This window comes from Epinephelus moara, chromosome 10 (assembly GCF_006386435.1).
Source record: "Epinephelus moara isolate mb chromosome 10, YSFRI_EMoa_1.0, whole genome shotgun sequence".
Lineage (NCBI taxonomy): Eukaryota > Metazoa > Chordata > Actinopteri > Perciformes > Serranidae > Epinephelus > Epinephelus moara.
This window is the reverse complement of record NC_065515.1, coordinates 25,680,095-25,706,743: the sequence shown is the minus strand read 5'-3', so window position 1 is coordinate 25,706,743 and position 26,649 is coordinate 25,680,095. Positions and strand designations below refer to the sequence as shown.

Below are 26,649 nucleotides of genomic sequence, written 5' to 3'. Positions count from 1 at the left end.
GGCTTTTAAGGCCTGTTGCCGGCCTTCAAAGGCACAGTCTGTGGCATTTGGGATGTATAACTGCCCTAAACAGTTCCTCTCCGGTCCCTCAGGAGTCACACTAACGGAGTGGAAACTTTTTCATGCTGCATTGTTCAGACCCTGTCAGGCTGACACAGTGCAATACATAATGTGTTCCTCTTGTTCTGCTCCTAATAGCTTACAGGCTCTATTTGGATTGGCTGTCATTACATCAGGTAATCACAATAAGGCTTACATTAAGCTGGCCTGGTCCGCCGCTATTAGATGTCCAAATGGCTTTCTCTGGAGCTGGCATGGAGCCTTGTGTTTTTAGAGCGGCCTGTTCATTGCTCTGCTGCAAGAAGAGGGCAACGCGGCGGACAAAGACATCATTCTCAAAGTCCTCAAGTAAGGACTCAAAGCATGGGCTGTGGCTCTGCACTGTGCAATCAGGTTTTACTCCTCTGGTTCATGTGGTTCTCTCTGTGAGTCCCCTGCTTTGCTTATGCACCCTTTTCTGTGTCAAGTGATGTAGTATTAGAGTTAGGAAATGTGAAGCTTCCATAACACCTTACTGCATTAAATAATTTTATCGCAGTGTGTTTCTTCCAAAACTAATAATTCAATTCCCATTTAATGTCATCACTTGAGAACTTTAATGGCCATGGGGATGAGGCCAGTGGGGATTGTGCAATGTGTTAGCAGGATTGCAACATTGTTCTTTACAAAGTTATGATGGTTGTCATGGATGGAAATAACCTTTTCATGGGCTCAGGGGTAAAAATGAGCTGCAGGGGCCCCCCGGTCCTCCCACTGTGTTCCTGGGCTGGATAAATAAATGGCTTGCTGCGTTGTGATCTGATTAAACATGTTTATATTTAGGTTAATGCACCATGCAAGCAGAGGATCAGCTGAAATAATGAAGGTCATAAAACTAGATCTTCACACCAGCCTTTTGTTAAGTAGGGACAACCTGAAGGTCCTTATCATGTTATATTATTGACATTGTGCTTTAGTGGTGCATAATCACGAATATTAAAACACAACTTTACTCCAGTATGCTTTAGCCACCAAACATTTTCTGCGATCTTGCCTTAATCAGTGTGGTGTCTGAGACCGATTTGTCCTTATACACAACACAATGATCTGTCATGTGATCAACATGTCACCATAGATACCATGTATATAAAACTTTACAGTCATCTTCTTCAAAAATACTAAGTGAGAAACTAGTGGTGCATGTTAGCTCACTAAACAAAGTTACAATTCACTTAGTGCGGGGAAAAAATTGGCTTAGCAAAGTATCTCAATATTTGTGCATGGCAATATTATACTGACACATGGACACCAAGTATGGATTTCTTTTTTGTTTGAATTAATAATATTACAAATGCAAATTCAACTTTTGGTAGCCTACCAGAATAAAAAAAATCCATTGCTTCAGTCAACTAGTTACATTTTGCTGCAATAAAAGGGATTTAAGTTAGAGTAACAGACTGAAAAATTATTAGATAAAACACGTTGACAAAGTTTTCCTTTGGGGCCATAATTTGCGGGTTGAAAAAAGTTTAGTAAATTGCAATATACGTAATCACAACACTTTAAATACATTTACAGCTGCAGTAATATTGGATCATGACTTAAATATTGTTTTAATATCATATCGTGGGGCCTCTGGTGATTCCCACCCTTACAATTAAACCATTTTTGTAAGTCAATACATCTGGGGCTTCTGGGGGTGCACCACATCCTTCGAAGCACTTAGGAGGTGAAATCTGCAATGGAGCGCAAGCAGCCAGCCAGCCAGGCTACCACACCCAACTCTGGGGGAAAAAAAGTGCTGGTGACTAACGTTAGTAGGGACGAGATTTAGGTGTCAGACACAAACTGGAGATGGACTGCCTAAGCAGCCTCACAGACTCGGATGAAAGTTCTTGGTTTTTAATCAGGCAAAGGTCGTTACACGAGCAGTCAGTCACACAGGCAAAAGTATACAAAACGACTTGCAAAAAGGGTGGTCACAAGCAAAAACTATGAAAAACACACACAGAGGGAACACTAGGGAAATGCTAGAACTCTTACTCAAGGGTAAAGACGACCTGGCAACAAACAAGGGGAAGACAGGGACTTCAATAAACTAAGACAAGGGAAACAATGAGACACAGGTGAAACACATTAGGGCGGGGCAAGGAGTCACAAAGGAGGGAAAGTTGACTGGACATGGGATCTGAAACGAGATGAGCCAATGGTTAGCAAAATAAAACAGGAAACACAGGGATGGCAAATGAACATGAATCTGGCTAAATTGCAGGTCATGACATTAGGGCCACATGTGAAAATTTAAGTTCTGAGTTCAAGTCAGAATTCTGACTTTAAACTCAAAATTAAAAGTCATTTTTCACATTAGCCAGCCTACTATGCAGACATGTAAATAAGACAACTTTGGGTGTAGAGGAAGGCATATTCCTACTCTTTCGGTGGTGGCTAGCCACCTCAGACATCAACCCCAACTCCATCCAAGCCAACACTTCCTGGACCAATTTGTTCACTTAACACACAAACTGAAGTTGGCTCTCTCGATGAACTCCCTGGAAGACAGCAAACAAGTTAACCACCCATAAATTCATTGTAAAGGAGCCATTAGTAACTGTAATGTAACGCTAATATACATTGCGGGATTTGCAGTCGACAACAAACTCATTCCTCCCTGTTGGGTACATGCTGATGGTGCGTTCGTTTTGTACTTGGAGGTCAGAAATTCCCAGTTCCCAGTCGGAAGTTTAAACTCGAACACACCCTGAGATCGGATTTCCAACTCGGAAACTTGGAGCAACCACATCAACCCCGACTTACGAATTCAAGATGGCTGCCGGTCACATACATAGTGAGTAAACACTCTGCTAAAGTACTGTTTATAGCAATTTTATCTTATTTGTTTTACATAAGATCAGCCTCATCTGCGGCGTGCATCAGTTGGAGTGCATGATGGTTTTGAAGTTGTCTATACTCTGAAAGTGCAAGGGCAACAAAGGCTTTGTTGCAGGCGTCCATGTTTTTTCCCGACTTGTCCATCGTTGTCAACTAGAATGCAAAAACTGTTGTCAATTCAGAGGTGACGTCATTCCCACTTCCAACTTCCAACCTCCAAGTACAAAACGAACGCACCAATAGTCCCAAATAAAAGCTCATACCATGAATGAAGTGCTAAAGCAGAATGTGTTAATGTTGTTTATCTGCCTGTATATGAATTAATCATGTCCACTTCAAACGAGACAGTGTGTCCTATTAACTATATGCCACTCAACTGAAATGACACAGTCTGTTTGTAAGCTTGAACGATGTAAAGCCAAAGCTAGAGAATAGAGAACTTAAACTAGTCTGTCTTGTTAAAATCAGATATCACCTCTAGCTCGTCCCCTGGATGTGAACACGCTCTGACAGTGTGTGTGAGGTTAACAAAGTCTCAGGCAAGCCTTAAAAAACTTGGCATTAATAGATGTAGAGGGTCCACATGAGTCATCACCATTTTACACTCTCAATTTTCAGGGTCTGGAGCCAAAGTGTACAGGATGATGTGTGAGGCCATAAAAACGGCTCAGCAACGGGATGAGATGACTGTGAACATTTCTGACCACACAGCTGAACCGAGCAGCGCGGCGTAGAGGCTGGCTCGTGTCCACAGGCGGCTCCGTAGCCTCTCATCCATTCTTCCTCTGGCTCCAAGTCAATATAAAGACAATTATGCCAGATAACAATACATGCCTATAGCCCATTGTCCTCTGTATGTTTGATGGGGGGACATTTTGAATCTAGGATTTCAGATATTGAGACTTCAGTGTACCAGAAATACCGTTTTAATCTATTGTGTGCTGTGAGCAGGCAACAGTGCAATGAGTCTTCATCCGGTTTTAGCGTGATTTAATCTCAAACAACAAAAATCTGTTCTCGCCCTATTCATCCCAATTCCATATGTGCTGCACTAAAAATACAAACAACAGCAGGGAAATGTATCACACAATCAAACCCAGCGATGTATTGTGTGTTACACGTGTTCAACTGCAAGCAATTATTGTTCTGCTGCCTAAAACTACACATGTTGTGAGGCCTTGTAGAGAAGAACTGGAGAATGTAAAGCTGCCTTGGCATCAGTGGATATATTTACCTATTTTCTTGAAGAGGTTTCGGAAAGGTTTTTGAAGTAAATCTCGGAAAATTAAATGCGTTTGTGGTGCTCTGTTTGTTCTGTAAAACTGTATCTGTAACACATCGTGTTGCCAGCTCACAGTGAAGATTGCTCTTTCTGTTAATGTAGGGAGACTTCAGGATTGGCCATGAAAAGTTCCCTCCATCTTGCATGTGTTGTATATCACCACTGACTGCAATGTTCCAAAAGACACCCCATGGGAGCAGAGTACTGTAACAGTGCAACAGGCACTCGGATTTTGACGGATATGGAGGGGCACAAAGGATGCAGTGTGGCCAATATTATCTGTCAGCCATTTAATGATGTCTAAACTAGGACGGAAATCGTCTTGAGTTATCCGCTGATTAAAGAATGCGCAAACTGCTCGCACATTTTCAGACGATGGCAAAGAAAATAAGACTGAAGCGCAAATTATTAGAGTCATCTGAGGATGTGAAGGGAAAGACGGAGAGAAAGTCCTGGAGACACGTACAAAATTCTGAGTAGATGTGGCAGAAAGGCCATCATCGCCCTCATCCTTTCATTCTCCTTTATTGACTCAGACATCATTGCCAGCTTTGTAACAAAGGGCCTCCCTGTCCATGTGCTGTGGCCGCTGGAGAAAGCCTCAGGGATCTGCTCTTCAAAGAGACCTTCAGAACCCTAATCCACTCCAGCATGAAAGTTAGATGACTTTCACCATGCATGGTTGCAATTTTAATAATCATATCCTACTTTAGGCAAAATGAAGTCGATAGACATCAAGGAGGAAAAATAGGCCAATGTCAGAAATAATCTTGCTACTTGATCGGCGCAGCGGTGAGGTCTTCCCCCTCTGAAAACCCCCTTGCACTCCTCTGAGGGTCCTTATTACAGAGAAAACCACCTAAACACAGCTTAGCTTAAATTCATTTGGCTGCTTAAACAGCAAATTTAAGAGGGTGCCTCAGCTGACATGTGATGTGCATCGCCTCACACGTTCCTCCAAACTGCAATCAGTCATGCCCAATTTCATTTGCTTTGACAGTTATTTAGAGTTACTTTGTTTGAATTTGCTCCCTGCGTGATATCACTGGAGCACAAAAGCCCTTTGTTGTGTTAATTGAAATGTTATGTGAAATCATACACATGCCACGTCTGCACATGCAATCTCACACACGTTTGGTGTGCCTCTTTCTTTCTGCAAAAGTATCATACATTGATAGACTAGCAAGAGGCACTCTAACAACTTAAAGTCCATGAAGTTGCAGACTGTAGTTTCAAGGAGTTAGAGCTAAGAGTGTACATATTTTAGTGTCAGGCCAATTTTTAATCACAAATCACTTAAATCAAAGGGGGTTGGGAGCCTATCCCAGCTGACATTGGGCAAGAAGGGGGGTACACCCTGGACAGGTCGCCAGATTATCACAGGGCTGACACATAGAGACAGACAACCATTCACACTCACATTCACACCTACGGACAATTTAGATTCACCAATTAACTATCCTGCATGTCTTTGGACTGTGGGAGGAAGCTGGAGTACCCGGAGAAAACCCACGCTGACATGGAGAGAACATGCAAACTCCACATAGATAGGCTCCCCCATCCCAGGGTTTGAACCCCCCACCCTGGGTTCAAACCAGGAACCCTCTTGCTGTGAGGCGACAATGCTAACCACTGGACCATCGTGTAACCCTTGTTTCTTCATCAGTTGAGTCAATTTGCACACTCATTTTAATCAGGAGAGACTCGTTTTTAATGGTAAAAAGAATATTTATGAACATGTGCACATAAAAATTAAAAATGTGATAAGTCTTTGCCGATTAAACCCCATAGAGATGGTATGATTTTAGGAGGGTGATGAATTCATAGTCAAATTGGGAACCCCCCGCTTGGTCTAGATGTGGTGGTGGTAGAGGTGGTGAAGATGAGATAAGAGGAAGATGGAGAAGTGCTGATGATCTGGATGAGTAGAGGAATGAGCCTTTGTTGAGCTCGTCCTGGACTCTGGATATGATGGCTGGAGGTGAATGGGGTGGAGGAAGGTGCGACAGTTCTGCCTAAACAGCAGCAGAGGAGAGAGCAGACTTAAAATTTTGCAGTAGCATCCTGATTGGCCGATAGAGATCGTGGTAAAGTTGGACTGGATAACTAGAAGAGTGATCACCCAAAGACAGCTGATTAGAGGAAGCAGTTAGAGTAGGGTGGAGAGAGTTGTGAATGGATGAGCACAAAGAAAGTTGTCCTGATTGAAGTGACACTGAGCTTCATTTGAGATGTTTGTTTGAGTTGTGAACTTTTCACCCCACAGTCAAACAGCCTTATTTGCTTCGCCATTGTCTCTAAAAAAGATGCCTGTGTGCATGAGTGAACGCACTAACACACACGCAGTTTTTTCTGGTTCCAGTTCTGACTGTACCAGCAATGTTTAATATCACTAATGCAACAAATCATTAAATTAAAAAAATCATTTTAGGTGCATGTTTTACTGTTTGTTGTCCCTACTTTTATATGTTAAAAAGTGTTTGCCAGTGATGGCAACCAAAGGCCAAGAATTGGTTGCCAATTTCTAAAAATGGTTGGCAATGGCAATGGCAACTGCTACTTTCAAGGCTATGAAGGGTATACAGCTCATTCTTCCAATCTAATTGCATCTATTCAGCCCTATTCTCGGTCCAGTGTGGAGGATTTAGGGGCAGAAATGATGTGTAATATTCATAACTATATTTTCATTCATCTATAATCACCTGAAAATAAGAACTGTTGTGTTTTTCTTACTTTAAAATGAGCCATTTATATCTACAGCAATTCCACTATTTTCCATGGGCTAATCAAATAATGGCTAAAGCTAGAGTTATTCATGTTTTTGCGTCAGCCACTGCAGTTCTCCTATATGCTTGGCACATGGGAGAAGTTTTACTTCTGCAACCTCACAGCTAGATGCCACTAAAAAAAGAGTCCACATACTGGACCTTTAAAGTTCCAATTTTTCAAAATCACAACCTCTAGTATGAAAGGATTGTTATGTCCAACCCATTAAAGTGAGACTGAACCCTCAATCATCATTAGCGAATGAACTGCAGTCTGTATTTACATGTTGAATTGCTTGAACTGACCGCAGCCCTGGTTTTGATCAGAGCTTTGGCAGCTATCACAAACTGCTGCTTTGTATCCATCTACTCTCATGATCACCATATTCTTAATTTACTCAACCACTTTAGAAACAGCGGACCAGGGACGCTGCAAATATGTGTTGACATACAGCGTACAGCAATACAGGGATTTTTGAACCAATAGAAGCCTATTAAAAATTGTTTAAGAAAATATTATTATCCCACCAGCACACACTCAGACACACCCTCATCCTATCTCAGGGTTTGCAGGAAGCTTATGTAGAGTTATCGCTAAGCTGTGGTTAGCAGCATCTCTCATGGGATGTCTCTGAGTATGCAGGGAGAGGAGAGGAGGGGAAGGAAGGTTTTGATTAGGAGTCAAAAGGCGGGAGCTATGGACCATGTCCTGGACCCCTGGGCCTGACAAGGGATATCAGAGGTGAAGCCCTGACACTTGTGAGCAGCCCGCTACACCCGCGCTCAGATCTTCAATCGAAACTAATCCCGTCTAAAGCATTATTCATACGTGCTATTCCTGTTCTCTGTAACAGTTAAATCAAAACATGCTTCAGAGAGGATGATATTTCCCCCTAATGAGCTGGGGTAGGTCACAATATGGGAGAACCGGAGATGCTAAATTGCTACCATTCTTTTCCTGCCCCGGTATTAGTCTGTCAAAGCTCTCTGTGTGTGCAGACACATGCAGAGACAAAGTGTGTGTCAAAATCCAGAAGTGAGCAGAGTAAAGTGAAACAAGGTGTGGAGGTATAGAGGAGAAGGTGAGGTGGGTTAATAATACTGTAAGGCTCTGGAATTAATAATTGTATGAAGGTGTGTGTGTATGTGGTGTGTAGTTGAAGTTAACATGTCTGCAGGCGTGATCGCTCACGGCACATGAGGCCTCTTCTCTTTACACCCCCTCGTTACTTTCCCTCAGTCGTCTGTCTTTGTCCTCGTACATGTGATGCATGGGTGGAAATAAAATAGAGTTTGCTGAGGTAAATATTTGCATATGGTTTTAGTAAGACGGGTAATTCATCTAAAGCACATCTACTTGCTAAAGTCACCACCAGCACATGTGATTATCTAATCAGGCCCAGCTGGATCATTATCAGATAATCCAGAGAAATAAATCCAGCTTCAAAAACAGTTGTTTATTAATTCAAATTGCTTTGGTCTGTATTTAAATCAAATGAGAAGGTGTGTGGTTAAAGACATATCTATTTTCACATGCTTGGGTCAAGCTGTCACAGGTAGCAGTACAGTAGCACAACCCAATGGCATCACACTGATTTAATATTGCTCAACAAACCTGATACTAAGTGCCAAAATGTACAGTGCTAATGTTTTTTTATGACAGTATATTATGTAATAGATGCTATACATTTTTTTCGGAAAAGGCTAAGCCTGTATATATATTCTCAGGGATATCATGAGTGTAATAAAGAACATGCTGAATTCACGAGTCACATTCCCTGATTTTTTCATGGGAGAATATTTTCCTCCTTGTAAATACTAGACCTCGTAAATCATGTGTAGCAGAGACAGCCCAACAAAGTGGCTGCTCAGTGCCCCTAAGCCTGCAGGGGACTGAGGAGCCTTCTTTGGGTTACTCAATTCATTTTTGGTTATCATTTAAAGATACACTCCCTGATTTTGTTACAGTGCCAGGAGCATATCCACATATCCCACATAAATTTGAGGATTATAACTAATAAAGTTTGGGAGTGGAATGGGAGCTACATAACAAAATCTTATTTCAAAGAAGCAGTGTGTAATATTTAGGGGGATTTAGTGGCGTCTAGCTGTGAGGATTGCAGAATGCAACCAGCTTAAACATCTCCTGGTTAGAATTCCTTCAGTGTTCATTTTTCAGGAGGTGTTTACTGGGAGCCAAACGATCAGCAGAGGTCCCTTCCTCTCAAAAACAAACAGGTCTGGTGATTTAAATTTGTAAAAACTCTGAATAAAGCAGTTTCACGTTACAAATCAGTGTTTCTCCTATGCTGTTTGGCATGTCGGAGATGGGCCGCTCACCTACCTGCTAATGTGTGCTCCCCTTTTTTGCTCTCATAACTTAAGATCTAGACGTTCAGGAGGTTGTTAATGGGAGCTGAATTATCCACAGAGGTCTTTTATTGTCCAAAACAGCCAGACCTGGTGATTTAAATCAGTAAAAACACTGAATAAAGCAGTTTCACATTACTAATTAGTGTTTCTCCAATGCAGTTCGGCATGTCAGAGATGGGCCGCTAGCCTGCCTGCTAATGTGTGCTCACCTTTTTGGTCTGATAAGTTAAGATCCAGAAGTCCATGAGGTTTTTGATGGGAGCTGAATTATCTGCGGAGGTCTCTTCCTCTCCAAAACAAATGGTTCTGGTTTATTTGAAGTGGTTAAAAAAACTGAATGAAGCAGTTTGACATTACAAATCAGTGTTTTTCCTAGGCTGTTTGGCATATCGGAGACGGGCTGCGTGACTACCTGATGTGTGTTCACCATTTTTCTCCAACAACTTGAGATCCAGATATTCAGGAGGTTCTTAAAGGAAGCTGAATTATCTGCATAGGTCTTTTATTGTCCAAAACAAAGAGACCCAGTGATTTAAACTGGTAAAAACCCAGAATAAAGCAGTTTCACAATAGAGAAATCTGTGTTTTCTTACGCTCCCATCTCGGAGTGGCTTCTAATTATAACGGCTGACCAGTGTTTGGTTTGTCCGTTCTGAGCTACTGTAGAAACATAGTGGCGCAACATGACGATTTCTGAAAGGATCCGCTTCCTATGTGGATATGAACAGCTCACTCTAAGGTAGCAAAAACACAAAGATTCTTATTTTCCAGATGGTTATAACACTAAAGAAAACATACATGTTTTATTCCATTTCTGCCAATATATTCCTCTAGATCCTTCACACTGGACCTTTAATGTTCATTAGCTGCTCTGAAGCTTTCAATTGTATCACATGACCTTCCTCTGCAAATGGAGTTCACTCAGTTTTAGATTTCCATTTTCTCAAGACTTGTCGTCCATGTTTGTCACATGTTTAGATCCAAAGTTAACTGTTGACCTTGAAAATATGGCTGTATTTGACAGTCATCACTTTAATGGCTGATCTGGAGCCCAAAAATGCTTGAGGTGTAGATCCTGTACAATTTCAAGTAGAGTTCTTGAATTTAAATGTCTCATCCTAGCCTGTGGCAGTTCCTGTAGTGACCACAGGGTGGCGACACGTGGCTAATGAGAGCCATGTGGCTGCTGTGGGCACAAGTCTCTCCAGTGAAGTTTGTAGGAAGGATTGCGCTCAGTTGAAGAGAGACACAGAGAGGGGGAAAGTGTGCTGGGCTCCAGCGAGGAGGAAAGAGACACAAACCAGGAGAGACGGGCACAACTTTCTTCCAGACTGTCTCTTATAGGCTATATTTTTTTAACCGAGAGGGTTTTTGGTGTGTTTTAAAAGAGCAGCTGAAAAGTGCACAAATTATCACGGCACCGTATTTTGAGTCGTTCATTTTTTTTCTGGAGGGGGCTCGAAATTAAATTTTGAGTGAAGTGGATGTGAAAAGCGGGCGAAGGTTTAACACAGAGCCGGAGGAATGTATCCAACTCGGGCAGCAGCGAGCCAGCGTCTGTGGAGATGTCCAACGTGCGCTCTCTGGATCGCCCTGCTCCTCCACAGTGTCCAGGACCTGAGCGCGTCTGGTGAGTCTCAAGACCTTTGCCTTCACTCGGAAATCATTCCCTGTTTTCCTTCTGCTCCTCTGCTGGCTGTAGCCACTCTGGGGTTCATCCCAACACGCGTGGATTCAACATTGCAACATGTAAAGCTTGACGAAAAATCTTCCCATAGTTGTTTCATGGTGACTTAAACTCACTTTAAAGGCACTTTGAGTTATGCGTCCTTATGCTCTTCTATATTTTAATTTGTGTCTCGCTCCTGAAATCATCTCATGAGTATCCCCAAACTGTTTGCCATCATCCAGCCTCCCCTCTCATTTAAATGATCTTTGGTTTTTGGATTATCGTCCCATTGTCATTCTGAAGCCTCTGCACGGGGAAAGACTTGACTCCATTGGCAGACAATAAAGGGGCTCTTAACTAGTCAGCTGGAGAGCTATTGTGCTCCCAAGTACCCCCCTCAATGATTTGGGTCAATCTAAAGATAAGAGATGCATAACATTTTAATTAGAGGGCAAATATTTATTAAGCATTTAGGGTTGACTGATGGCAGGAGAGTGAAGCAGTGAGATGAGGATGCATGGACAACTTTTGGAAGCAAAGGCCTGTAAGTGGAAACAATTCTGTGATCTGTCTTAAGTGCCTTTTACAAAACAGTGAAATAAATATTTTTATTTGTCAAAAAAAAATTAGAGTTTTAGGGTTTTTCTGCCCATTCAACAATCTAAAGAATGATATTTCCACTGCTGCACACAGCTGAGTGTGTGGTGTTCAAGAAAGGACGGCCTGATGGTATATGTAACTGGTGTTTGGTTGACTAATATAAGTATGATTGAATTTAGTTTGAATTAAATTTGAATTGTTTATGAAGCCGCTCCTGGAGAGCGTTTTATATTTTTTCTCCTGTCCTCTGGCTTTTTAGTGTATAGCAAGTATAAAACAATCCTCCCCTCCCTGATGGGTGGTGATGAATTATCTCCGGATGGTTTTTTGGGGTTTGTTTGGATTATCTCTGTCCTCCTTAAATGCTCTTGGCTGTTATTTATAATGGAGGTGTACAGAATATGCTGCGTCGAGCGTAAAGCTATGGCCCTTTTCCTGCCATCTTCTTCTTCTCTGTATCTTTCTGCCTCTCTTTCTGGCTCTGAGGCAGGGAGGAATGTTAATCCACATTACTTAACTGGATGAGTTAGCTGTAACTTCTTCAAATGAAGTTTCATGATCGAATATGGAGTGGAGGAGAGCCAAGCCCTTCTACTTCATATCTGGAAATAGACAAGTGGAAATGATTCCCAGAGTTTCGAGGCAAAATCTACCCTGAAAATTACATTTCATATGCTAATGCTGTTTTTCATGAAGCAAAACTGATTTGTTTTGCGCTCCCTCCAACAGCTGGAAACCAGGAAACTACTAAAAAGCTTCAATTGCTGTTTCTCAGACATGACGTGCAGCTTCTCTGTGTAAAGATTTTGATACTGACTTTGCTGTACATCAGAATAATTGTAGCCTTGCTGTAGCGTTAAAGCTATGGACAGGAAAATGACACCCATTAAAGGAATGCTTCACCCCCAAAAAGATAATTTGTATATCAATTAATCACCCCGTGTTACCTTGACTTCATGAAGAAATTTTGTTTTTCTCACATGCTTTCTTGGTGAATAAAGAATCCAAAAACTGAGAAAATTCTTGATGAATTGAAGTCATAGGGGGCCACGTTTAACACCAGCAAAACTATATCAAAACATCTAAACTTTACAACTCAAACAGTATAATACAAGTCTCATTTATCCAGTCGTATGCACAGTACTTCCCAGAAGCATGTTTTTAGCTAAAATCTTACTATTTAAAATACTTATGCATAAACAGTCTCAGGCACGGACCAGTCACACACCTGCACTGGTTATGCAGAAGTGTTTTAAACAGTAAGGGATTAGCAAAAATGCCTCTATTTGAGAAGTACTAAGCGTACAACTGGATAAATTAGTTACATGAGTTAGATTGTGTGATATAATTTTGCTGTTGTTAAACATGGCCCCCTATGACATGATTACATTAAGAATTTTCTCAGATTTTGGATCCTTCGTTCGCCGTGACAGCAGGTGAAAAAAGCAAAATTTTCCGCACAAATTTAAGGTAACACAGGGTGAGTAATTGATATACAAATGATCATTTGGGGGCGGAAGTATTCCTTTAAGATGCTTTGTTCATATGTTGCATCCACAAACTTGAATTGCCATTCCCCCCAATGAAGCAGCTCCAGGATTTGTTGGTAGATGATAACACACAGAGTCTTGTCTCTTCTCTGGCTTGCTGTAATGGGAATGGTCAGAGGGGAACAACAGTGTGGTTCAACTGTACTTAGAATGAAGAGAAGAGGGTTATACCATGTGATCAGTGGCCAGTGGCTATAATGTAACTGTATTGTGAAAGCATCTGAGCAAACATAACGAGGAAGAAACTGAAAGGCGCGGCTGTCTTGTCTTTACTTGATGCTGTCTGGTTTACTGGTCAGGCTGCAAGCGTCCAGTCAAAAGGTCAGAGGTCACTTCTTTATCTCTTTGGTTCAAATGTCCAGGCTGTTCGCATTCACTGTTCATTCTCATACCTTAAAAAAGTAGCGCACTGTATGTGGTATTTAACCCACATAAGCGTGAGGCAGGAGGTCGTAATCATGTGACCTATGGGCTGCAGGCTGTCCTCCATCATATAACGAGAGCGAAGGAGGAAGTCAGGTGAGGTAGTATAAAGAGCGACAGAGTCTGTGTAGTGAGGAAGGTCAGGGTGCTGGACAGGTCTGACAAATACCCGGCTTTGACCGAGGAAACATGGTTTCATGTCCCATAGGAAACCAAAAGCTAATGCTGAGCTATTTTACATTATGTATGTAGTTCATGTCACATCCTCACATCATGTCACATCATTACGTTGTGCCCAGTGATGGTTCTTTTCCTAAACCTAAGCTAATTTGTAAGATAACATACAAACTGCTGCATGAGGATATGTTGAACTGCCAACATTTCCAGGAACAATCAGAGTTTCCCCTGGCCACAGCAAGGGAATCTGTTTACATGACAGACTTGACAAAGGATGTATAAACCAACAATATGTACATGTATTTTGAGCAACTGCATATACTCTCAGCTGCATAACACGTAGCACAAATCATGAGATTTTATTCTTATGGGCATTGCGTCACTTGCAAATCATAACCATCCTCCTCTGGAGGTCTTTTCCATGCATTTGCGCACAATTGGAAAAACTGAAAAACCCACACGAAGGTCGACATGCCCGAGTATTTTCCAGCAGGAATCTATTTTCGCCAACTGGATTTATTCTTAATCAGTTAACCTGAAATTGAACCCAGATTTTGCAGCATGGAAATCAGATTTCTGCTGAAAGCGGGGAACAGTCACGTTACTGCAGTGCAAGTAAATGCACCTTTTATTCAAACTCAAGGTGGGTGCAGCGTCTTTTTATTTCAGAATAGTCACTATCATTTCATCTTTCGGCCCCTGCTCTTTAGCTCCAAAGTACTAATCTGTGACACGTTCATAAAAATAAATTGACGGCAGTGTTTCCCAGCTATATAAACTGTGTAAATGTTTCTGAACATGGGACATTCACCTCCAAACATAAAAGGTCCTGTGCAGGGCAGCGACTATGTGAAATCTGTTTAGAGTTGCATTTAGCCTTTTAATAACACTCAGGGAGGCTATAAATCATGTTGGGTGGAACTGCCTCAGTGCAGTTTTCAGCAGGACACACTGTTGACACTAAAGGCACTTCACCCCTGGAAAAAATCCTCGCCGCTACAGACTGAGTGTGTAGGAGCTTGTCCTGCTCTCCCTGCTACTGAGATGTCTATCTGTACTGTTATATTTCTTCTGGCATTTCTTAGACTCATATTAAGGGAGCAGTTTTCAAGGGGGTGAAAGCGATGTCAGAGTTTATGGTAGCACTTTTCTTTATGCACCCTTGTAAAATGAAGGCAAATCAGCCACTTCCTCTCAAGATTTTTAGTTTGCCCTGTGCTTTTCATCATTGCGATATTGCTATATTTTCTCCTTTATGTGTGGCTATATCCAGTTTGTCAGTATTTCATCCAGATGCTCTGGGGAATGTTGGGCTCCATCGTGGTCTGAGTGGTACATCTCTCTCAGATAGATGGCTCCGCCGTGTTTAAAACTCAACTCCCACTCTGCACAGTGCACGCTGCACTAACTCAGGCATCAAGTGGTGTGCATCCCTAAAAGCTTTTGGCAGACAGAGAAGAATGTGGCAGGAACTGTATGTGTGAAACAGATGTATGGTCTTTTTTTCTGGGAGGAGGGGGTGATTTTTTTTTTTTTTTTTGAGACAGTTCGACTCCATTTTGAGCGTGTGAAATGGAGAGAAAGCTGTGGACATTAATTTAATCAGGACATAGCCATAAATCATACGCTCCGACTCTGTTTTATGTCACTGATTTAAAACATCGGTGTGTAAACCACGTCGTGCACTGGCAATTACCTACTTCCCACTTGTTATTAAGCACATGTGTTTGCCAAGGCTCGGCGTGCCTCAGTGTTGCCATAGGGCAAACAGTTTGGAGAATATTGTGTGCTAATTGTTTAACTGATGTACAGCCAGCGGACGATTTGCTTTAAATTGTATAAAAAATGTCAAGATATCAAATATCAAGCAGGGCTACCTTATTGATTACTACGGAATTCACAAGATATGAAGTTTCCCTGTGATGTGTGATGCCAGTATATGGTACAGTTGTTTTCCATTGAGCTGCTTGCTGGAATGTCCCGATAATATGTCGTCAATGCTTGGTTGACAGAGGAATTCTGAAAGGAGAGCCTGATTGAGGTTTTTTTTCTTTTTGGTAGATCTGCTCTCCTGCCAAATCCGGCGAATGCTTTTCTGTGAATGGTACGAAGTGTAAATTTCCTGCATTTGCGTAATATTGGCAGGAAAACGGCTCTTATTTCCACAAAACTCACAAGACTCTGTGGAGCGTGCTTGTTTTTTAGCGGTCAGAGTCCCTCTGAGAGGCAGCGTTTAATCAAAGGCTAAACACAGTTCACTCAGATCCTCGCTGGAGACGTTTGATAAAGTTTCTGCCACTACAAACTGTAGCCAAGCGTAAAAAACCTTTTTCCTGCAATTTACTGTCTGCACAGGAGGTCAGTCTGTTAGAGTGAGAAAAGCCCTCTGCAGGGCTCAGGGAAATGCAGCGGCGGATTAACAAAGGGAACAGAAAACATTGGTTCAGGTTTTAGTGCTGCAGCTGAGAAGCCAGCGTGTGGAGGACAGTGTGGCACTTGAATGATTTTAACAGAGGTAGAGTCTGGACAGAGGGGGGATATGAGCTGCAGCAAGGTAGCATTAAGTTCTGTCAAAGTGTATGGTACATTAATAGACTAAAATTATACTTGCCCCTGTTCTGTATGCCCGACTACAAATTAAATAGCTTTCTATACCTCCTTTTCAATACTCTCTATGTTGATGTCTTTCAACTGCTGTCTGGAAGACAAATTACGCCCGCCACATAAAAAATGTTCTCTGCTGTACTTTAAACACACAATACAATGAGTCCTTTGCTGCAGTTGTAAGGCAAGCTGTAAGTGCGAGAGTGTGCTGATGACAAAGTGACACTTTAATGAGTCTAATGGAATAAGCCACACATACTGCATATCAATTTCCCATATGGACTTGGCACGGTGTAATGTTGGGGACTGTGGGGAATAGCACGAGCTTAAAGAGCTCTAAATTTCATTCCGACCACTCTTCACTGCAGTTTTATCAAATTACTACTTTGCTAGCGTCCTCCTAGCTAGCTTTGCACCGGGATTAATATGAAGAGATCATGCTACATTTCATTTAATAGGGAGTAGGATGAAACATGGCTTTTTAAATTCCCCTATATGTGTCAGAGTAAATCTTTTTAAACCCTGTTTGTATTGCATTAAGGACTTCAGAAACCCCCTCTGCAAGCAGACGGGCAGATCTCCGTCCACCCACAAGTAGGTCTTTGTACAACGCCATGCTCCGAGGTATTAAATACCCCAAACTTTATGGGCTTCTCCACCAAAAATTTTAATATTTATTTTCCAAAAAATATGTAGAGCTTATCAGTCAGTGGATGATCCTTTCACTAACTGTATCCCACAAAGATGTGTCTCATCTCTGTCCAAATGAATTCAGCTTTTTTTTCCCTATGCAAGTACTTTGCCTAAGTTAAGTAGTCTGGTGAGAACAAAATCTAAACTGTGGTCTGTGTTATGCCTGAGCAACATATCATTTCAACATCATCATCGCAATTAGAGCACATCTCACATCTCAGAGGTTGCAATGTTAGTCATAATCAAAGTTGGCTCATCATTCAGTGCATGCTGAAAAAAATTTGTTGCTTAGTAAAACCATAGACTGTATAAAATAATAGATGTAGCTACAGTGACGTCACCCACTGGTTTGTGAACTCTAATTTTGAAGCCTCGATTTCGGCATTTTGGCCATCGTCACCTTGATTTTTTTGAAGCCAGAAGTGACCATATTTTGACAAGAGGCTGGAGCTGTGGAGGAGCAAGGGGTGTATCTGTCTGAGAAGCCGAGGACAGAAAAGCAGCAAACACTCAAAGCAGTAATAACATTTAAACGGGTGAGTTAGCTTATTTTAAAAAATCCACCCCCTGTACAGTTGTCATGAACAAGGAAGTTAGCTATGGAGACCAAAACTGATTTTTGTACCAGGCTCTAAACATATCTGTTGGCCTTTTTTAACATGGGTATCTGGGATCTCACTCGCTTCTGGAGCCAGCCTCAAGTGGCCACTCAAAGAACTGCAGTTTTTTGGCACTTCCATGTTTGCAGCCTAAGGAGTTGCTGCTTGAGAAAAACAAAAGCTTGCACAGTCATTCACCAGTTGACAACATAAATACAGCTTTTCCACCAAAATGAGTGCATGTACGCGTACTGTTTTTAAACACGGGAAAACATGCTAAAAATACGCAATGACGGCTTTCTTATTGCCAGGAGACTAGAGCTGTGCACACAGCTCTGCAGCAGATGAGTGTGCATTTCTGTTTTTTTTTCTTTCTGGTGTGTCACATTCAATGTCACGGACAGGCCAGAAAACAGGTTAGAAAATATTAGAAAGCAGCATGGGGGCTAGTGAAAAATGTTACAATGGTCACTTCTTTTTATATATATATATATATATATATATCTTACTTATTCAGTCTCTCTTTCAAACTCAGCGCAGACTGATTTGGACAGATGTTTGAGAGCTGCTCGGGCAGAGACGGATGGTAATTTGTGGTGGCGTGTCATTGCATCTCGCTGGTAAAGGCATCAAATTAGCGCGTTCACCCCAAGTGCTGTTTTTCTATCCCTGCTGAGTCGATTAATACCTGTGACTGCTGCAGAGTCAGTTGACCCAGGTATGGATGCCAATTGTAACTTTTCCGAGTATGCACAAAAGCAAGATGTTAGTGAGTGTTGGTGGGTTTTTTGTGCAGTGGGAAAGGGCCTTAAGTCTCATTTATTACTTTGCTGGTTACACCTGCATGTGTCTTCTGCTTTGAATTTCTTAACTCCTGTTTTTTTTTGTTTTTTTTTTGTTTTTTTAAATCACAATATATATTGCAAATAACAAAAGAATCCCAGAATGTCAGTGAAAGGTCAGAAACACTAATCAAGTCCATGCTGTTTGTGGATACAAATTATCTGTGTTCTTTGGAAAAGTTGTTTATAAAGTTGTCCCTCAAAGTATGTTTTCAGTTGCACACACAGACCTACTTTCTTTCTGCCTGCAAGAGGATTAGAGGATAGTCAACCCCTCCGTCACCCCACCACCATCAGCATGACATCAAAACTCCTTGGCACTCCTCTTATCTGACTGGCATGAGACAAATGCTGGCACTCTCTCACTGTTTTTTTTTTTTTCTTATTTGCTCTCTTTCTGACTTTCTTGGCTGTATTTTGTCTTTCTCACACACACACGCACACACACACACACTGTCCCTTTCCCTCTCTGTCTGTACATTTCATTTTGGCCGTCGAGTGGCTCCTTCACTTGGCCCTTCTTGCCTGGCTGACTGACATGCTGCTCTTGGCTACGCTGTGTGTGTTTACTCAACAATAACTGAGAGCGGGGTGGCTCCACACCAGCTCCTGCTCTCTTTGGAGACACAATCATAACGACTCATGCAGGCCTATGGTAATGGTTTGTCAGTACTGAGCGGCTCTGATTGGAGCGGGAGGCATCATTTGTGATGTCAGTTAGTGTAGAAACACTTAAGTTCATTCATTGTAGTTACGTGCTGATTATGAGAAGGAAGTTTAGTCATAATTTGGCTTTCTCTGTATCAGTCTTGATATGCCTTTTGTGGCTCCACGTCTGCTCTCTCGCCCACGTGGTGCTGTGGTTACACTGCGAAACCATTGGACCATCAGCTCCACTGAGACTTTTGTATAAACTTATCACTCTGCAGTTATTAATACAACATCATCACATGTATTTTCTCACTGTTGTGTGATTCCAAAATGATTCCTGGCAGCTCCATCATTAAAATTTTTCTTTGTCTTTGTTTCTGTGTTTTTTTTTTCAAGCCTCTAACCTACACACACATATAATGTATATAGCACATTTCTCCTGTAGTGCTGTGTAATGTGGAAAATGCTTAGAATACAAACTTCGGTCTGCTTGTGGAATTATTAAACCAGAGATGTTTGGACTGCAGGAAATTGAATTTTACGGGGCATCTAATGATTTGTGTTCAGTTTGAATTAACCGAACCCCTTTTAGTGTGTGTGTGTATATAGTGTTGGATTTGCTTTTCAGGGCTCAGGACTGATTTGTGGTTCGCCCTCTCATTTAGTCGTTCAGGAAGTTTTTCTGTTTGTGTAGCACACAGAGAGAAGTGTGTTTGGCTGTTGTGGCCTTTTATTGCTTTTTAATTACAATCAGTAGCAACAGAAACTATAATCCCGTTGTAGTCTGAAGTTGAGGAATTCTGTCTTTTGAAGATTAGTTCCTGCAAATGGGTTTTAGTTCAAAGCTGCCGGTTTAACAAGTCGACTTTGGCCACCAAATAGATTTGGAGATCTGCTAAAGTAATAACAACGAGGTTGTGCATGTATAAGCCTTTTTCCCTTTCATTGTCTTCAGTGGGGGTTCAAAGTCAAGATGTTTCATAAGCTTCTTTTGAACCCACACACTGACCTTGTTTGATTAAAAGCCATGCCTCATTTAGATTATCACATCATCAAAAATTTTTTGCCAGTGCACTGTATGTAGATGATGTTATCTTATCGGAAATGTCCGCCTTCAGCCGTCCATCTGTGTGCAGGTTTCCACACAATAATGTGTAATCAGGGAAGTCTGCAGTGTTGCATCTGATCTTGAATTTATTGTTGCCCTCACAGGAAAAAGATGACGCTTTCCCACTTTTCTCTTTGTCCTTTTCCCATGAGAGAAGTGGGTTTGCTGTGGGCACCGACTGCATTTTGTGCAATGTGTTTTTTCTGCTCTGCTGAAAATGTTTGGCAGGCTCGTGTTGTGATGTGTGTGTAGTTGTATCAACCGAGGTGTTGTTTTACTGTATGGGATTTATGGTGACGAACAACTCATGGTCCCTCTGCCTTCGTCTTTCTCTTCATCATCTGTCTGCCTTTTCTCCTGCTGTATCACTTTTAAGTTTTTCTTTCAGTTTCATTTTTCCATATTATATAACAGACTCTTGAGGCCGAAAAAAAAGCCCCAGCACTTTCAACATAAATGTTGGCACATTAGGTGTTACTTGAATGAAAATAAGTAAGCAGAATTTTTTAAAATGAGGGTATGACCTTATGTACAATTAACTTGAAATTGAACAGTGTTTCCTGTTGAGATGCACCGATCCAGCTTTTTCAGTTTCGATACCGATCCCGATGCTGTGGCTTTGAGTATCAGATGATACCCGATACCGATCCGATACCTGGTTGACCTAAAAAGCTACCTTCATGTAGAACAGAAAAAGCTAGAGGCATCAGGCATTGATGACTACACAGTTCTTTCCTAAGATAAAATGAAACAAGATGAAACAGATGAATGCAATGATGAGCTATTTATTTTTAACAAAAATAAACAATTGTGCAACAGCAGTTAAAATAGTGTGAAATACCTCCACACAGCAGATTCTCTCCTTCGCTCCATGACGTATGACGTAGCTTGCGTCACAATAGATTTAAAGGGAAAGGATCGCCTCAGGTATAGGTTTCCGATACCCGATCCATCTATTTTGATGATATCGGGCCGATATTCGATCCAGATATCGGATCGGTGCATCCCTAGTTTGCTGTGCTTTTACATGCTTGCTAAGTCCTCTAGGTTGTGACAGCATAAACCTAAATCTACACCTTTTCTAAAAGTACCAATTTTGGTGTGAAATGTGTGTGGAAGATTAGGGACATGATGCATTTTTGGATTATTGGCTTAGTGTTGACATGGTCTTAAACAGTGTTTTAAAATGTATCTGCATTAGTGTGGACATGGCCTCAACATGTTTGTTTAACCAAAGGCTTTGTCACATTGTTCTCTAAGCAAGCTCCCTATTAACCAGCAGCTAGTGTTTACCCAGCCGCTTCACTCACACACAAAAGACTTAAGAGGGGGAGTCTTCAACTGGTGGACTGGTCTCAAACTTTCACGTTACACAGACAAGCACTCCTTTTGATCCCACTTACGGCACTACTGAGCGTAGAGGCAACTTTGCTTTAATTTGCCAGCACGACTGCTAAAACTTTCGTCTATTTAAACGTCCGGCACAGCTGTAAATTACGATAATGTTTAGGGACAAAAACTGTTACAGGAACCAGAGACCATAAATAAAACAGTGACTTTGCACAAATAGAAAAAGCACAAAAGACCATAATAAATTTGACCTAAATGGAAATTCCCTTTCTATCCATTCTAATCCTGTGTTGACCACACTGACCGAGGAATCCGGAGTTAAAGGTCTCCCTGGCTGTAATTCTGAAGTACTGTGCGTTAAATGCCCATCTAGCAAACCACTGCTGGCTTGCCATCTGCATAATTCCGCACCAACCGGGAAATCATTGCCCCTGTGTGGCGTTAGACACGGTCACGGGTTGTCTCATTAATCAGACTTTGTGATAGGCCGCAAGGAAAAAGCGAAAGTGATCAGGTCGGCCTCGTGGTGAAAGCTGGGATAACTCGCTCCTTGAATTTGCATTTCTCAAAATTCTAGCTTAAGATTTAAAAAAAGAAATCATCCCTTTTTTTGTTTCAGGAACAAGCTGTGAGTTAGAGAGCCTCGACACCCAACGTTTTGGCAGCCCCTCAAAGCTTTCTTCACAGTCTTGGGGAAAAGCTGTTACCATACCCACATAGTCACTGGTATAGCCTCTTAAATCCATTTAGGCTTGATGGCCTCACCATACGCCGGCTTCTTTCAAAGGCAAAGTTATTGACTTCTGTGTAGTCTAACTATCCAGATTGTGGGGCTGTTTTAAACAGAAACAAGCGAGTGAAAAGAACAGCAAGACGAAAGGATGCATTCAGATGTTTAGCGCTACCGACTGTCCAGATGCGTAAACCAGAGGCTCATAGAATCACTGAGGGAGTCCTGCGTTTGATGTCTGAGCGGCTGTGGGCTGTTGTGGTGAAATTTGCAGGAATGGTAATACAAGGGTATGGAATAGTCATTGGGCAGGAATCTGTCTTTGTGTGACTGTGACAAAATTTATGCTATCTTCTTCATCACCGTCTCCCTCTCATTCACTCCGAGACTTAAGCTCATGTAGCGGAACTCTGTATTTAACCCGGGGCGGGTGGAAAGGAATCTCGTCAACTCCCGCCCAGGAATTCTTACATTTATCCTGTGGGATGCCGAATGCTGCTCTTGCCCTCCGCAGAATCTCTCCCTCTCTTAGGCAAATGAAAACGATGAGGAGTGTTGAGGGGAAAATTGAGTTTACCCGTTAAAGCAGCCCCCCTGTTTTTTTTTTTATATTTCCACTTTGAACAGTTATTTAATTTCCCGGTAGATGTTTATCAAAGCTGATGCTGACTTGGATCCGAGTCAAGTTTAAGTTTACTTACTAGTGCGGTTGTGTCCTGCTTGCCAACAGTCCTCTCACACCTCACTCTTGTTTTCCTGTCTCTCCATATATCTGTCTCTGCTTCTCCCCGGCCCTCTCCCCGCTCCCCTCCTTCTCTCAGACAGAAAGCATTGATTTCAGCAGGGCAGGAAATGAAACTGCATTGCCCTGCGACTCCCAGCAGGAGAGGGGGGACCCAGGGAGGGAAAGAGGAAGAGGTTCATCGAGTAAAAGAAGTCTATACTTTTTTTTTTCTTTTCAGAAAGGGATGAAAAGATTGATAGTCTGAGGATGTGAGTGAGGACTGGGATGGGCCTGGCTCAGCTAGGAGAGAACCGAGAGCGCCAGGAACGATATTGAGACGAGAAAATATTTTCATAGAGCCGTTTGACTGACAGCAGGCTTGAATTAACTCCCGGCAAGTCTTATCAGTCGCAAAGCTAAAACATTTGGCTCATTAAACAACACATGATTTAAAAAAGAAGACACAAATAGACTGGGAAGAGCGGGACTGGTGGCCCCTCTATATTTGACAACTCCTGACCTTCATCCCTCTATCAGAAGTCAATGATCTTCTCCTCAGAGGGGCCTGTATAAGAGGCTTAGGCCCGCGTGATCCCACTGCCTGTTTGCTTAACCTCTGCGTGGCTGCCTCAGCCGTGCTAAGCTTTGCCCACAAGAGCTCATTACCTCTCAGCCCGCCGTCCCTCTCACTATTTCATCCAGCCGTCGTAGCAACTGGAACATGGCTTTAAGAGCCTCTGATTGTATCCACTGTTAAACCCCTCATACTAAAATATGACGTGAACTGTGAAAAATATGCCTGCTCTTACAGTATAAGTCATGTCATGTCAACGCTTACGCTTGCAAAACAGCAACATTTTCATGATTGCCTTTGGAAATGTTGAGCAATGCATACGGGCCGTATTATTTTCTAACAGAAGAAAACAGATTCCTCGCATTTCGCTGTCCCGCAGTCATCTTTAATGGAACATAAAACCTGTCATGTCATTACAGCCATGATTGGAGTAAAGGAGAGATGGCACCGCTTCAGCATCTGTCCACATTCAGCCACAGTTCCACTGCACTTAAATAGAATATTTATTGAGCTTTTCATTGAGATGAACAACTGTTTAGACTGTTGCATGCATTGTGTAATGATGTTTTGCAACAAGGCGGGGGCCCCGTCCCTGTAGATGTCTCCAGCCTGAAGGGTCCTGCTGCAGTGAAATTGAAAAAGAAAGAAACAAATCCCTGCTATGGGCATTGTGGCTTATTATTCCTGACATGCTCTGTTGAAGCGCTGATTTGAAATGGGCCGGTGCTGATAATTCGGAGCGAGACAGATCACTGTGATTCATAACTGTTTGAGTGGAAGTTCAAACAATGGTGGAGTCGGTCCGAAGTTTCCCCTGCTGGTACTGTTCAACAGTTTGGACTACTGTCAGCTCATGGCAGGGACTTGTGGTAGAGTTTGGCAGGGAGCGAGTGCTTTCCTTCTTTTACGCTTACTCCTGCTTTTCCTCCCACTGTCTTTATCTACTGTCCATCTCCTTCTTTTTCTTCTCATCCTCGGACGGAAACTTCATCTAAAGCCGAGGGTTTGTTATGAAAAGTGTTTTTAATACAGTTATTTTAGTCGTATCCTGGAGCATGTTCTGTTCTCTCTGTTACTGTTTCTTCTTTAATTGTCTGTGTGTCCATGACCAGACAGCAGTGACCCATCGTCCCTCACTGCCCTCGCTTTGCGCCCCAGGCTTTGTTAGTCCATTTACTCTTTAATTTAAAACTGATTTAACTCCAGCCAGCTGGCTTGCTTAACCTCTACTCATGATAGCAATGAGCAGGAGTGGTAGATTGTCCTTTGTCTTGATATGTGTCGGTGTTTAAACATCTGGACAAAAATGGGCTTCTTCCTAAAGTTAACAAATTCCAAGGAAAGATGTGCTTTTTATAATTGTTAAATATAGCTACTACAAACAATCCCCAATCTTTCAATCACTTTCTGTTGTGCAAACAGTGTTCTGTTGAGGGTCAAGCGCTCTGTCATCAGACTAGGTCACCGAAAAAGCAACAATATAACATCCTAGTGTGCATATATTTATTTTTGCATGTCCTAGGACAGTTTTGTTTCTTGTGGCTGACATTTTTAAATAAGAAAAACGTGGAAACTCTGCACAGCTTGTAAGATAATAGGTGGAATGCGTGGAAATGGAAAATGTGGCTGTGAAGGTTGAATTTTGGTGATATTGGTAGATTCTGTGGTACATAGCTGTTTGCTTTAGCACTGCAGGGAAATAAAGCTCATTTGGAAGAAAAACAAACATACATCCTGTTTAAAACCAGCCTCTTTTCACCTCTAGCAACGGCCTCCTCAAGCTACAGTTAGTAACTTTTATGAAAATAACTAACATCATATTTGCTGACAAAGTGTTACATGAGACAGATAGTTTGTGAAAAGAATCATGTTCCTCCTCCTCCTCCTTCTTATTGCCTCAAAGGCATTTGCTAGAATCTACTGTGACGCACCAAAAACAGCCATTCAGGGCCGAGGAGTGTCTAAAGCAGCTGTCAATCATGTCAATCAGGGCTCGTGAACTGCAGCCAAAATGTCAAACTAGGCAGAGGTGATCAAATTACCAAGTACTAATCACTGCTCACTGGCTGCACCAACGTGCAGTAACAGAATCTGGATTCATACTTTTATCAGCGCTGCCTAGTTTGACTGTTTGACAGCAGTTCACCAGCTGTGATTGACATGATTGACAGCTGTGTTAGAGCAACTTGGCCTCATTTCGATGTTGTCAGAAACCGGTGCTTGGGCAGTGACTTCTAGCGACAGACAGCGACGAAATAAGCCGTCCTTTCATGTTGGCATGATACGTCACTGGTCGTCGTTATTGTGTAGTGTTGTCACGGCCGGACAATAATGTAAGTTAAGGGTGCGAAAAGTCCAAGTACGGTGGGCGGGAGGGATGGTGGATGGGTCCAACAACCACCAACTTTCACTCTGGAGGCCAGCATTTACTTCTATTTTAAATGTAAAGCCAAACATTTTTATTTCTTTCTAAACCTAACCACATAGATTTGATGCCTAAACCTAACCGAGTGCATGTGTTGGCTAAACATTACCTCATTAATTTGTTGTGTTGTACTGACGTAGTCCATTCATTTTGAAAGAGACTGCCTGCAAATTGTATTTTGAAAACACACAATGCATGTATTGGGCCGAAGTTGACAGGGCGTCCCAGAACGTCAGCAACAAATGCACCCAGGGTACCTTGCACGTCATATATTGATGTGGACCAAGCGTCCATATGTGACGAGATCAAAGTGAGAATGTGTTGGTCAGAGGGTCCTTGCCACTTATTGGTTGTTTTTGTCCACATGCGGTAAGGCCATTATAAAAGTTACCAACTATAGCTTTAAGAATTTGATCATTTGTCTTCATTGATGTTTAAAACAAGCAGCAACCTTTGAGGCTGGAAAATAGAGCTGGTGCGGAAGTGCCCAAAACCGCAGTTTATCAAACGGCCACTTGAGGCTGGCTCCAAAACAAAATAGATAGACCCTCATATTAAAATACTCAACTTTACAGTGTGGTA

General features: G+C 42.0%; 1 protein-coding gene across 2 annotated transcripts in view; it reads left to right on the top strand.

Moving 5' to 3' along the window:
• The first annotated feature begins 10,588 nt into the window (after positions 1-10,588).
• Positions 10,589-26,649, top strand: part of ror1 (receptor tyrosine kinase-like orphan receptor 1) — a 152,763-nt gene continuing 136,702 nt past the window's right edge. For both annotated transcript variants that reach the window (XM_050055511.1, XM_050055509.1), the window contains exon 1: positions 10,589-10,978. In XM_050055511.1, coding sequence (XP_049911468.1) covers positions 10,873-10,978 — 106 coding nt within the window. In that variant the 5' untranslated portion in view covers positions 10,589-10,872. The remainder of the gene's footprint in view (positions 10,979-26,649) is intronic.